Here is a 14,857-nt window from a genome sequence, read left to right as displayed (position 1 = left end):
ACGGATTTTTGATGGTAAAGAATTTCACAATAAACTCTCGTTGCTAGTATAGTTTCTAAACCAACAGAGAATCCTTTTGTACAAAAGTTTTGGTTGTCACTAAAGCAAACCCAATAAAAATAAATAACCGAAGTATTCAAACGTCGAGTCATCTCTTAAGGAATTGCAGGGAAGTATGATTTATTATTGGTTATGAAATTGTATATTTTTGGGTTTTTGAAATAGAGAATGAGTAATTTAAATGGCAAAAATAAATTAATAATTATAAAGAAAACTCTTGGCAAGGTATAAGTACTGAAAATTTTATCCTAGTTATCCTTATCAGGTGTGATGAGAATTGTTATTGCTACCACTTAGTTAACCCTTACTAAATGAAGGAAAGTCAAGTGGACCAATCAATTTGATCCTCAAGTCTTAGTCAACTCCTGTGGAAAGACTAGATTTAGAGCGATCCAAATCAATCAGCAATTCCCAATTTTCAATCAACTGCTGAGTCTGATAACTCAAGTGTTACCAATTACTTAACCAAAGCAAAAAGGGAGAAAATCTACTCGAATAAAAATGCCTTCAGATGGGAAGCAGCAGTAACATAAATAAAAGAAAGAAATCTTAAATCTGAAATACCTCAAATTATATTAAATAAAGAAATCAACTCTAACATGAAGTTCATAAGCCAAATTGAAAAGATAAATAACAATTAAAGTAATAGAATAAATAAAAGTAGAAAATAAATTAAAGGAACATTGAACCTGGAATGAAGAGAAGTAGCCTAATCATAATAGAAATCCTAAATCCTAATCCTAATCCTAAATCCTAAGAGAGAGGAGAGAGCCTCTCTCTCTAAAAGCTACATCTAAATCTAAAATTATGAATTATAAATGTTGTCTCTTGTTGTTTCAGTTGTTCCATAATGAATGGATGTATTCCCTCACTTTATAGCCTCTAATCTGTGTTTTCTGGGACGAGAACTGGGCCAGAAACAGCCCAGAATTTGCTGGTTGCAAAATCTGCCACGCTGGTTTTTTGTCACTGCGATGCGTCCGCGTGATGCACGCGTCTGCATCATCTATTCGCAAGAAAACTATAGCAAATTATATATCATTTCGAAGCTCCGGATGTTAGCTTTCCAACGCAATTAGAACTGCATCATTTGGACCTCTGTAGCTCAAATTATGGTCGATTTAGTACCAGAAGGTCAGGCTGGACAGCTTTAGCAGCTCCTTTAGTTTCTTGTATTCCTTCTACTTTTGCATGCTTCCTTTCCATCCTTTAAGCCATTCCTACCCTATAATCTCTGAAAACACTTAAAACACATATCAAGGCATCGAATGGTAATAAGAGAGAATTAATATTAGCAAATATAAGGCCAAAGAAGCATGTTTTCAATCATAGCACCAAATCAGGAAGAAAAACGTAAAACATGCGATTACATGAATAAGTGAGTAAAGAATTGATATAAACCACTCAATTGAGCATAAGATAAACCATAAAATAGTGGTTTATCAGCGTCTTCAAGACTATTAAGGATGGCAAAATTGTTGACATGCCGAAGAAGTGACGTGGTCTTGCTTTTGTACTTTGCTTTTTGTAATATGTATATCTTTGAATACTTTATTTTGGTAAACTTGACTGCCATTTTGGCGTACATGTAACAAATTGTTTGTTTACCATTTTCTCAGTACATGCTTTGGTCGTTATTTCTTATCGTTTTACTGGTAGTTAGCGGTTTTGCTTGTACTCGTTTACCTTTTTCGTTGGTAATTATCAGAGCCGAATTGTGGCTTTTAACGATTTGACAGTCATTTATTGCGTCCTTCGTTGTCTTAGTGGTTCCCGGGGTGATTAGTCCCGGGGCACCATCTTGTTTCGTCGCTAATTACTTTGGTAAAATAATTTGGTCGGGTAATTTTTTGAACGCAAACAAAATTAATTGGGTATAAAATAGCAATGTCAAGTAATACGAATGTAAGGTAATGGCAAATAAATAACAAAGGGCAAACAATCCCACATATAACCATACAGGTCTTACTCAATCGATTGAACCGGTAGAACGCTTGCTCGCCTAGTGTGCCTCGGCCGCTAGGGGTAAAATCTCCTTAGGTTGCTCGCGTTCCAAGTCCTCGGCACTTCTTTGCCATCAAGCCGTTCCAGTTTGTAGGCGTCGTTGCCGAGTACCTCATTCACCCTGTATGGGCCTTCCCAATTCGCCGCTAGCTTTCCTTCCCTAGGTGTCGGTAGTCCAACATCGTTATGTCGCAAGACCACGTCGCTCTGCTCAAACTCTCTCCTGAGTACTTTGGCGTTGTAACGCAGGGCCATCCTCTACTTCAACGCCATCTCCAATAAGTGGGCCGTCTCCCTAGCCTCGTCTATCAAGTCCTTTTGTACGGCTTCTTTGACTCCTCCTAGGAGTAGCCGTGGGCTTGGTTCACCAATCTCCACGGATATTATTGCATCTACCCCATATGTGAGTCGGAAGGGGGCCTTCCCGGTAGATGACTGCTGAGTTGTGTGATAGGACCAGAGGACCGAGGCTAACTCGTCTGCCCATGGTCCCTTTCGCAGCTTCGACTTGGCCGTTGGTTCGGGGATGTTCAATTGATGAGAATTTCTACCTTATGCCCAAGCCGGCGAGAAACTTTCCGAATTTCTTATCGGTGAACTGCGTCCCATTATCCGAGATGACGACTTCCGGGACTCCAAACCTGGCTATTACTTGCCTTCACATAAACTTCCGACAATTTGCTGAGGATATGCCAGCCAATGGCTCGGCCTCTATCCACTTGGTATAATAATCAACGGCCACTACTAGGTACTTGAGCTGCCTTGGCCCGACAGGGAAAGGTCCTAACAGATCGATTCTCCATTGGGAAAAAGGTCGGGAGGCCGTTAGCAGGCTCAGTTCGGCCGCTGGCGCTTTGTGAAAATTGGCGTTCTCCTGGCATCTTCTGCACCTTTTCACGAATTCCTTAGAATTCGCCATCATAGAGGGCCAGTAATAACCGGCTCTAACGAGCTTTCTGGCTAAGGCCTTTCCCCCGATGTGGTGACCACAACATCCTTCATGGACTTCTCTAAGCATGTAGTCCGTTTGGTCGGGACACAGGCACTTCAACAAGGGTTGGCTAAGTCCTTTCTTAAACAACTGGCCTTGTATGATCGTATACTTGATCGCTTCTCGCCTTATCGTCTTTGCCAACTTCTCGTCACTAGGGAGTTTGCCACTATCCAAGAAATCAGTGATTGGGTTTATCCAGGAAGGATCTGCCTGGATTAAATGCAAGGTCACTGATGGTTCTTTTACCAAACCCTGAATGAGAGATCGGTTCCCCGTCCCTGGCTTTGTGCTCGCCAGTTTTGATAGGAGGTCTGCCCATGTGTTCCTCTCTCTCGAGACGTGCTGCACCGTGACTTCCTCGAATTGCTTGCTCAACTCTTTGACTTTCTCCAGATATTTCTGCAATAGTGAATCTCTGGCTTGGTACGTCCTATTTATCTGTGAGGTCACGACCTGCGAGTCACTATATATTTCTAGTCTGGTGGCTCCGACCTCTCTCGCTAGAACTAGGCCGCCCAGCAGAGCCTCGTATTCTGCTTGATTATTTGATAGCGGGAATTCGAACTTGACTGCCTGCTCATATACAACTCCGGTTGGACTTTCCAGGATGATTCCTGCTCCTCTGAACGTTTGGTTGGATGCTTTGTCCACATGGAGCTTCCACCGTGTGCTCGGTGTCCCGATAGGGTCTCCTGTGACTTCTACTAGGAAGTCAGCCATGGCTTCAACCTTGATCGCGTTCCTGGGTTCATATTGCAAGTCGTACTGGGACAATTCGACAGCCCAAGTCATCATCCTGCCCGCCAGATCGGGTTTTTGGAGTACCTGACGGATTGCCTGATCCGTCCTGACAATTACCTGGTGTCCTTGGAAGTATTGCCGCAGCCTGCGGGACGAGGTCAGGAGTGCATATGCTAACTTCTCCAGCTTACTATACCGCATCTCTGCTCCTTGTAGTGCTTTACTCACAAAATATATTGGTTGCTGGATCTTTCTTTCTTCTCGCACCAAGACCGCCGCCAGAGCCTCATCGGTTATTGCCAAGTACAGGTATAGCACTTCTCCACTCTTAGGCTTCCCGAGGACATGTGGTGCCGATATTATCTCCTTGAAGTGCTTGAAGGTTTCTTCACATGCCGGGGTCCACTCGAACACTATCCCCTTTTTCATCAAGTTGAAGAATGGCAGAGCTTTAGCCGCCGACGCACCGAGGAAGCGGGATAGCGCGGTAAGTCTTCCCGCCAACCTTTGGACATTATTCATACATCCCGGGCTCTTCATTTGTAGGATTACCTCGCACTTTTCTGGGTTGGCCTCCACTCCTCTTTGGGTTATCATAAACCCCAAGAATTTCCCATTTTCCACGGCGAAAGCGCACTTGAGCGGATTAAGCCTCATGCCGTGTCGCCGAAGGGAGGCGAACACGTTCTCCAGGTCGCCGATGAGGTCCTCAGCTTTGGTGGTCTTGACCAGAATATCGTCTACGTACATTTCCACCGTCTTGCCGATAAGAACATTGAATATCTTATTGATCAGCCTTTGGTACGTAACCCCTGCATTTTTTAGTCCAAACGGTATCACTTTGTAGCAGTACGTTCCTCCTGGCATTATAAACGCCGTTTTCTCTTCGTCTGGCCGGTGCATCGGTATCTGATTGTACCCAGAATAGGCGTCCATGAAACTCAGATATCGGTATCCCGCCACCGCGTCAATAAGAGCATCAATGTTGGGGAGGGGGAAGGAATCCTTGGGACATGCTTTGTTAAGATTGGAATAATTCACGCACATTCTCCATTTCCCACTGGGCTTTTTAACTAAGACTACATTCGACAGCCAAGTCGAGTAGTCGAGTTCCCGAATGAAGCCCGCTTCTAGTAGATTGGCCGTTTGCCTGGCCACCTCCTCCGCCCTTTCTTGGGACATTTTCCTTCTTCTTTGAGCCACCGGCTTGGCCTCTGCCCTCATGGCCAGGTGGTGTGACATGAACAGGGGGTCTATTCCCAGCATGTCGGCCGGCGTCCAAGCGAACAGGTCGACATTAGCTCTGATCATTTCCACCAAATGTTCTTTCAAGTCATGGGGTAGGTTTCTATTCACAAAGGTGAACTTTCCCTCCGAGTCGCCGACCCTGAACTTCTCGAGGTCCCCCTTGGGTTCCAGCTTGGGTTTGTCGTCTACCCTGGCGTCCAGGTCGGCGAGGAAGACTCCGGATGCCTCTTTAGATTTCTTCCTAAGGGAGAGGCTGGCATTGTCGCACGCGACTACCGCTTCCAAATCTCCCCTGATGGATCCAATCGACCCATCATCTGCAACAAACTTCATCATCAACAGCTTTGTGCAAATCACTGCTCTGAATTCGTTGATAGTCTTTCTTCCCAAAATGAGGTTGTAGGTCGTGGAGTCCCTCAAGACCACGAACTCCGCCATCACCAACCTCTTCCCTCCTCCTCCTCCTCCTATGGACACCGGTAGAGAGACTATTCCATCTGGTTTAATAAAGTTATCCCCCAAGCCAACTACGCCGTGTCGGTGAGACTTTATGTCGGCGTCTCGGAGGCCCAAAGCATCAAACACATTGTGAAATATGATGTTTGAGTCGGCTCCAGTGTCCACTAGGATTCACTTTACTAAGCTAGTTCCAACTCTAGCTGTGATCACCATCGGAGGGTTCTCTGATAAGTCGTCAAACCATTGGTCCTCGGGTCCGAATGATATTGACGGTATCCTCCTGGAGTGTTCCCTGGGCCTTTCCCCGCTACTGGCCTGACGGGTATGGTTGTAGGCGGGCTGCCGTTTGTTGGCTGCCACGACCTGGCTAACCTCTTCATCATTGATATACTCCTTGGCCACGTTCTGGATTTCTTGCATTGTCTACACGGGCTTGGTGGTGAGATGTTTTCTGAAATCCTCGTTCAACAACCCGTTCGTCAAGCACAAGCTGGCCACCGAGTCGGTTAGGCCGTCGATCTCCAAGCACTCGTCATTGAACCTATCCAGGTACTTCCTGGTCGGCTCGCCATTTCTCTCTGTCACCCCGAGCAGGTGGATCGGGTGCTTCGCTTTAGTGATGCGTGTGGTGAACTGAGCTAGAAAGGTGCGACTGATGTCGGAAAAGGTGGTTACAGAACCCTGAGGGAGAGCATTGAACCAGTGAATTGCTGGTCCAGCTAAGGTCACGGGGAAGGCGCGACACCTTACTTCATCACCCATCCCTTCTAGGTTCATCCTGGCCTCAAAGGCCGTTAGGTGTTCTTAGGGGTCTTGGGTCCCATCATACCTCATATCTGTTGGCTTATCGAAGTGCTTCGGTAGCCGGACCTCGAGGATCGAATGGTAAAAAGGGGTTGCCCCCATGATCACGGGTGGTCGCCTTCTCCTCGGTCTTTCTCTGCTGTCTTCTCGGTTCTCCTCTGCAGTATTTCTTGTCAGGGGTCGGGTGTAAATCACGGGATCTCGACGTCTCCTTGGCACTTCCCTGCTTTCTCCTTGACTTTCTGCCTCCAATCGGGGGCTCGGGGTACATCTGGAGTGACTCCTTCGGGGACTTCTCCATCTTATTTGAGGAGACCGGGAGCGCTCGTGCCTTGGAGTTGGTCGGTGGTGCTCTCTGTTGGCCACCTCCCACACCAGGTTTTGCACTCTGTGGCGTAAATCTTGTATTATTCTGGCACTATCACTACGTGTTCCTCCGAATGGTCGCCTCTCGTAGGAGCGCGAAGGGAGCTCAGGTTGTCGAAAAGGGGATCTGGTGCGTTTGCGAGAGGAAGTCACTGAGGCTACCCTGCCGCTTCTTGGGACCATTTCCTCCCTGCGTGGTTCACCTCCATTGTCCGCCTCTACGGGACCTAACAGAAAGTCCATCTTGGCCAGGCAGTCCCCACAGACGCCGCCAATGTTCGGTAGCTCGGAGCTTCGGACGGGTAAGAGGGGTGCTCCAGATGAGAAGGTGGGGATTAGCCTGTGTCTGGGTCTGTAGATAAGATGCGCGAGCTGACGACCTCTCGAGCTCTTCATGAGGCATGGGGGTGCCACCTGAAATGACACTCTGACGCCCAAGTCAGAAAGTACGCAGGTAACAGTGAGTAAAAAAATGGTAGTGACGTACCTTAGCGAGGGGTAGGGCCTCCCTCCCCTTTTATACCTTGTCAGAGGGGTGGGTCCCACGAGGACAGACCCACCTTCCTCGAATTTTCCTAGCTCCAGCTGTGAGGTAGCTGGCTCCATAGGAGGAGAGGTGTCCGTGTCAGGGTCAGGACGTGTGATACCCCGTAGTCCGGCTGCTTGGGTCGGGTGGAACTGTATTTTGGGCTGGGTTGGCTATGTGGCCAGCTGGGCTGGGCCGCAACATAGTGTAAACGAGATATATGTTATCTCGTTTACACTGTAAACTAGATATATGTATTTATAAATAATTAAATATAATTTTTGAAGATAATAAAAAATACTAATGCTTTTAATTTGACCAAACTCTTAAAAATGGATTGTTTCAAATAGTAGGAAAGATAAACCGTCCATTTTGAATAAGAGGAAAGATAGACTGTCCAGTTAAAATAAGCACGTTAACACGTTCATAAGTGCACCGTTAAATTGTCCACTATTAACACGGTTATATTAGATTGACTCTTAATGGAATCATCCAACCAATCAATCCATCTCCATTGAATCTGGGATAAGATTATTTAAATTATATTTCAAATTTTTATGTACTCCCATACAATAAACGAAATTTCGTAAATTTAAAATTTAAAATTTCAAAAATTATATTTAATTATTTCGTTTAAAATTTTGAAACAGTTAAGAGAGGTTGACGAGAGAGAATTGAAACGGTTATCTCCCACGTGAATAGTGGGAGATAACGTGGGGAGATAACCGTTTCAATTCTCTTCCCACTATCCCATCAACCTCTCCTAATAATTGACAAACGGTTATCTCATTTTTTTTATTTATCATGCATCAACTTCAGGCTTCCTATCCCACTATCCCTATCAACCTCTCCTAATAATGGGCAAACGGTTATCTAATCTTTTTGTGTTTTATTTATCATGCATCAACCTCACGCTTCTCATAATTGGATCATAAGTTAACCTAAAATTTTTTAAGTACTCTTTTTGAGTACTAATTGATCAAATATATCCATCTTAATCTCTTCTACCAACTTTTTTATGTACTAATTGCATGCTAAAAATTTGGATTATTGATATTATTAGTATTTTTTTTATCATTTTCAATTATTTTTTAAAAATACATGTATCTCGTTTACACTGTAAACGAGATATACACATGTCGCGTCCAACTGTCTTATCTCGCTTACACTGTAAACGAGATACATGCAAAATTAGGGGTATTTATTTCGGTAAATATTTTTTTAATTATTTATTTTAGTAATTATTATATTTATTTAATTTATAAAAAAAAATCCATGTATAATCTCCTTTTTATTATTTCTTTTCGAATAAATGCCTTTAATATTTTTCTGTATCACTTGTAGTCATTAATTGAATTCTTTTAATTTAGTATTTGCCTTACAATTAAGAAAAGAGAAAGTATTAGAACATATACTAATTATGTACAATGTGTACAATAAATTAAAAAAAAATAAAATTAAAAATTAGATTATTAATTAATTATTTAATTTTAAATTTTAAAATTTAAAAAATTAGGATTAGCATTTAAACTCATTCAAATTATGTACAGTTATTTCTAATCTTACCGTAACCTCCAATACACGTCTAAAATTCACCGTCATCTTCTCCGGTCTTCACCTCGCGTCACTGAATTCCTTGTCGGCCATACCGACACCGCCGCATCCTCCCGCCGTCACCTCCGTCGGTCAGCCCAACGCACCTCACTCTCCGACGCTCAGCCCAACGCTGCTGCCGTTGTTTTCACGCTACTCTTTTGAACTAGCTTCGCTTTCTCCCATTCCTTCAAGCTTCTTCTCACTAAGGATATTACCATGCTCTTATTCTTCTTCGGATCCAAACATAGTTAGATTCTTTTATGATTTGAGCCATATGCTTCTCAACAATGCCGCTTTTGTCATGCCTAATCCTTCAAACTATGTTTTACCACAAGTTCCAACTATAGAATTATTCAACTACTTCCTAGACTGATTATTAGATCTTACTACAGACATACCATTTATTCATTAAAGTGTTGGATGAACATAGTTATTTTTTCTGTTTATTCATCTTCTTCTATTTTAATGGTCAATTTAGGATGATCATTTTAGTAGGTATGCGGATGGTTATTTTAATTTTATATAGATGATTATTTTGATTGGATTTGGTTTAGTTATATATAATTAAAATATGTTAGATGTTCAATTCATTAAGTATGCGGATGATTATTTTTATCCTTAAGTGGATGGTTATTTTTACTAAGGGTGAGTGGCGTGTGGCAAGCCAAGCAACCACGGTGAAATGGGATGATGAAGGTGGGAGTGGCCGCCGGTTGAAATAGAAGAGAGTATTGGAGTGAAATACTTTAGTAAATTAGGATTTCAGATGGTTATTTTTTTTTGAAATAACTAATTGAATTTTTTAAAGATTTGAAATTTGAAATTGGGAGATTTGAAATTTGAAATTTGAAATTTGATGTTAAATAACTGAATAAAAGTTTTTAAATTTAGGTAGTATGTGAAGTGATTTTTATTATTTATCTCTATTGGGCTAAATAACCAGCCCATTGTACACATTGTCAAGATTCTTCATTGGCTCCCTAGCGGAATTCGAAAAGAAAAAGAAAAATATGTGATACTTAAATAGTAGATATTTAAAACACATAACGAAAATTTATTTTTTTTTTATCAAACTCAATAAATATAATGAATGATTTATAACTTTTGAAGATGATAGAAATGACAATATTATTAATAAAATAGGTAAAAAAAAATTTACTTTCATAGACAATATATTCTTAATTAAAGAATTGAAGTATAATCGTTTGAGTATTAGTCAATTATGTGATATAAGATATATAGTGACTTTTAAGAGGCTTGAATGCATTGTTCTTGATGAAATTTTTAAGGAGATTTTATTTATTACTAAGAAATATGATAATGTGTATGGTTTAATTCTAAATGAACTAAAATGTCAAAATATCACTTTTTTCATCTTTCGAATATTAAAAATTTCTTTGGCTGCATTTTAAATTTCTAAACTTGTAAAAAAAAATTAATGAGAGGTCTTTCTAAAATCAAATTTGATAAAAATGTCACCATAATGCTGTTACCTATTAAAAAAATCATACATATTACATGTTATCCTAAAGTTGTTCCAAGTTTTCTTAATGTTGAGGATATCAGGAATAAAACTCAAGACCAAGAGAAATCAGATTCACTGCAAGTTGTACTAGAAAATTCTATAACAAAAAATTCTGTAGGAGACAATTTTATGAGGAGTGTTAGGAAGTCAGCAAATTTTGTTATTTGTAGTCATCAATTAATTATTATTAGTATTTTTAATGGTGTGAGATTACATCTAATAGTGTAGGATTACTCACTTTTCTTTACTGGTTAAGTATTGGCCAAATTTTAATAAAGTGTTGGTCCCCTAGACTTTTTTCTGGAGTAACTAAAAATCTTAAAAGCCCCAACTTGAATCCAAATCTACCCCTAAGAGCTCCAAACTTATGAAATGGATATTTTTAAAAAATTATCCACATAATTTTATCATTGGAGATCCATCACAAGGTGTCATTACAAGATCTTCATTAAGAATAAGAAAGCTAAACAACTTAGCTCCAGTTTCTCAAATTAAACCTCCAAATATAGAGAAAACATTTAAAAATTCTTCATGGGTTAAAATTTTAAAAGATGAACTACTTCAATTTAAGAAAAGCAAGGTTTGGACTGTTGTACCCGATTCCAATGGGAAGAAAATGATCAAAATAAAGTGGATCTTTTAAAATAAGTTGGATGAAGATGGGACATTACAAGAAATAAAACTAAGTGGATATTAATTTTGATGAATCATTTACACCCATTACAAATATAGAAACCATAAGATTATTGCTTGCTTATCTCTTAAACCATCAAGACAAACTAAAAATAGCATATTGATCCTTTATTCAGTGCAAAGCACATGACCTTTTTTATATGGGACTTCTTTAACAGATGCTTAGAGTATTTAGTTGTGTTTTTTGTTTATTTATTTGTAGTGGAATTTTTCTTCCACTATATTGAATATTTGAAAAATTAGATTAGAAAAATGATTTCCATTCATCTTAAATGAAATTACTTACATTTTGTTCTTGCCCAAAGTGTAAATTACTTGCTGTGCTGAAGAATCGGCTATTTTCAAGTGCTTTAATCTTTACCAATTTTTTTAATTACACAAATTTTTTTAAAAAACTAGTAAATGAAATAGCGGTGATTTACAATTGGCGCAAAAACCAATGCCCACACCTTAAAGGACGACGCTCTCACAAGCATCGCAGTATTATTTTGCGGCAATTTGAAATTGTCACAATTCATATAAAATTACTGCTAAAATGAATGTCTTGTAGTGAAAGACAAAATTGATGAGGTGCAATACAGGATAATGCTTTAAAAAAAGTCAAAATCAATTAGTATAAAAGATCAACTATTCTAGTATGCCCATATTTATGATAGTTACGGTAGTTATGCAAGTATTGTTAAAATTAAAGGCATACTTTTTTATATTTTGGTAACGCTTTTTTAGCAACACTTTAAAAAGCATTGTTAAATAATAAAAAATATTATTTTTATTTTAGCAATATTTGTTTAGAATACCATAACACCATAGTATAAGCATACTAAAATTCACTTGATGTTGATGAGTTTTAGGAAGAAAAAGAAAAACTAAAAAAAAAAACCAAATAGTGCATGAAAGCACACAACATATTGTGTATGATTAGAATAGATAAGTAGATTTTACATTTACATATTTTAGTTGAAGGCCCATGCAACTCATGAGGTTTTGTAAGTTTTTAGATGCAAAATCTCTTAGGACATTCAATAGTAAAAAATAGAAAAACAAAAAAGAAATCAACATAAAAATTATATAAGACAATCTATTAGATAAAAAGATAAAAAAGTATGGTTCTATATTTATAGTCAAACATAATTCTTTTTTCCCCCTAAGAACCTTCGAAAATAATTTATAATAATGCAAGTGACATATCTAAAAAAGAAGTTAACAACATATTATTCAAAGAGCAAGCTAAGAAAGTGATACTGAGAAATTGGGAGTAAAGAGTTATTATTTAGTTTACAAATCATCTGCTTCTAGATTATTAGCACCATAATCAACTTGTTCGGTCTCTATGCAGTGAAAACATATTCTAGGTGCATAACTGATCTTAGTGTACGTTAGTAAAATTTGTGCATAAACTAATTATTTGTTGCATGAAATATGCTGTGCAATTATTTTCCTTGACTCTAGGATTTTTGAGTGTTTTGGTAGGATTTAAGAGGAATTATATCCAAATTTTGAGAGATTTCTCCGAGTCTATTCAAACTACAATGGCAGCGACTATCGCCTCTTTGAATCTTGATCATGTGAGTCTTGGTGTAACAAGGAAGAGGAGGATAAAGTGATTAAGCTTAATGATAAAGATATCTGAGAAGGAGTGGAAAATTGCTCGAAAAGTTTGGTCGGCAAATTACTCTCGGATAGAGGTTTTAGTGCTAGAATTATGGAAATGGCGCTCTTTGCGATATGGAGACAACCAGATAGCTTTAAAGTTCTAAATTATGGAGATAATTAATTTATTTTAATTTTTCTTTGATAAAGAGATTGATCTGATTAGGTTGGAAAAGGAGCACCTTGACTGTTCAAGAATTATGTCTTGAATTTAAAAATCTAGGAGAAAAATAAAACCATCAAGAAAGAAAAGTTTGCTCATGTATAGATCTAGTTGTAGCTGTGGGAAGGCATTCGGAAGAGTCTTAGATGTGGACCTATTTACAAAGAGGAAAAAGGAGGAGAGAATTCTCAAGGAATAGGTGCTTACGGATATTACAAGACCTTTGAGAAGAACACTAAAAATTACAGGCAGTAGCAATCACTACAAGAAAACCACGCTTTTGTTATGCTTTTAAAGCATGGCCAAAAGTTGAAAAAAGCACAACGATAGCTTTTTGCTATGCTTTTTGAGTTACCGACACGCTTTTGATAGGATCACATTTGCAAGCGTGTCGGTTGCTCTATCGTTATACTTTTGTCGATCTATTGGCACGCTTTATTTTTTGTCATGCTTTTATCTGTTGCCATGCTTAAAAGTGTGGCCATATGTAAAAGATATGGCTATGTTTTTAAAGTGTACCAATAGTAAATATATGGCTACGTTTTTGAAGCGTGCCAATAGTCGAAGATATGGCTACGCTACTTAAGCTTGCCAATAGTGTGGTTATGGCTATGTTTTTCGAACGTGGCTATTGATAACTACTGTACAATATGACCACTCTTTTTAAGCGTAGCATTAAGTTTGTTCAGTAACCTATTGTTCTCCTTTTTTAATCTTCCTAAAAAACATCTTACAAAATTCATATATAATTTTAAATCATAGTTTAAAAGAGTAATTCGGACAATGACCAATAATTTTAAATCAACCAATCCAACATATATGAATTTGTCAACAAAAAAATATACTTTGATCATATGATAGCATTCTAACAAAATACCAAAAATCAAAGTCATAACAACTATTAATAATTTCCTAATATGTGAATTACAAATAAAATACAAACATTCTTTACAATAACAAAGTTGACATTCATTCCTCAGCGTGGGAGAAATTAATTAGAAACATGAAATTAAAGGGTGGATGCATAAATTTAAGCAAAAGTGGAATAGCTCAGCCAGCAATTGTGTCTTGTCAAATAATAAAGCAAGCTACATTTGATCATGAATATTTTCTCGGCCATGTTACAGCCACTTATATGTCACCCTACAATTTCACGCAACATCTATGATTTTCATTTTTTCTTGTCCTGCACAATCAAGCAAGGTTTCAAATAAATTGGTCAATTCAGATTATATTAAAAAATAAGATAGTAATATACATTATAACTTATACCAAAGGCTAAATTTTTCTTTCACTTTTGTAATTGAAGAAAATGAAAATAAAAATGATTAAGTGGATTAGTAGAATTATAAATAGTCATATAGTATGATACTTTCGGAACTTTTATTAAAAAACCATCAACCACCTATTAAGTAATCAGAAAAATAAACTTGCTTTTAAGTGCTAATTCACAATATGCATACTGGGGTTTATTCTTAAAAATTGCACTCATCACATGGTGGAATTGGTCATTCAAACAGTAATAGCAGCACTCGTACCATTGAATGATTTGATAATCTATACAGTACAGTCAATTAATGAAACTAGGCAATATTTTATAAGCCAAATGATACAGTTTTAACAAGCACCAGATGTAAATAGAGGCCTGGAACTTATAGGAAATAATGAACGAATTCATTTTACATGTTGGATAAGGCCTTATATGCTCCATGCTGGATACGTTCATTTGAAATTCAACATGGTCATGGAAGACGGATCATCATTAGAGTAGCTTTAGAGTGAGTTTACTACCATTGTGAATACTCTTTGTGGCAACTCTTAACACAGCACGACTTTTGTATAGCCTATTATGGTCATAAAAGACATTAAGAAATCAAAATGGCGGGTAAAGGAAATAGCCATCAACATCTTTTACAAAGCAATTCTCAGTAAACTATAAACTATCTTGAAAGAACTCTCTTTATTGTCTTATTTGCTAAATTGCTAGGTAAAAGACAGGTTGTTAGTAGTAGTAGTAGTAGTACCGTA

General features: G+C 38.4%; 1 protein-coding gene across 1 annotated transcript; it reads right to left on the bottom strand.

Moving 5' to 3' along the window:
* Positions 1–5,929: 5,929 nt before the first annotated feature.
* LOC107627372 (uncharacterized) lies at positions 5,930–6,268 on the bottom strand. Its single transcript, XM_016330211.1, has one exon. The coding sequence runs from the start codon at positions 6,266–6,268 to the stop codon at positions 5,930–5,932; it is 339 nt and encodes a 112-aa protein (XP_016185697.1).
* Between the last annotated feature and the right edge of the window lie 8,589 nt (positions 6,269–14,857).

This window comes from Arachis ipaensis, chromosome B2 (assembly GCF_059453495.1).
Source record: "Arachis ipaensis isolate K30076 ecotype BB chromosome B2, ASM5945349v1, whole genome shotgun sequence".
Classification (NCBI taxonomy): Eukaryota; Viridiplantae; Streptophyta; class Magnoliopsida; order Fabales; family Fabaceae; genus Arachis; species Arachis ipaensis.
This window is presented reverse-complemented; position numbering and strand designations above follow the sequence as displayed.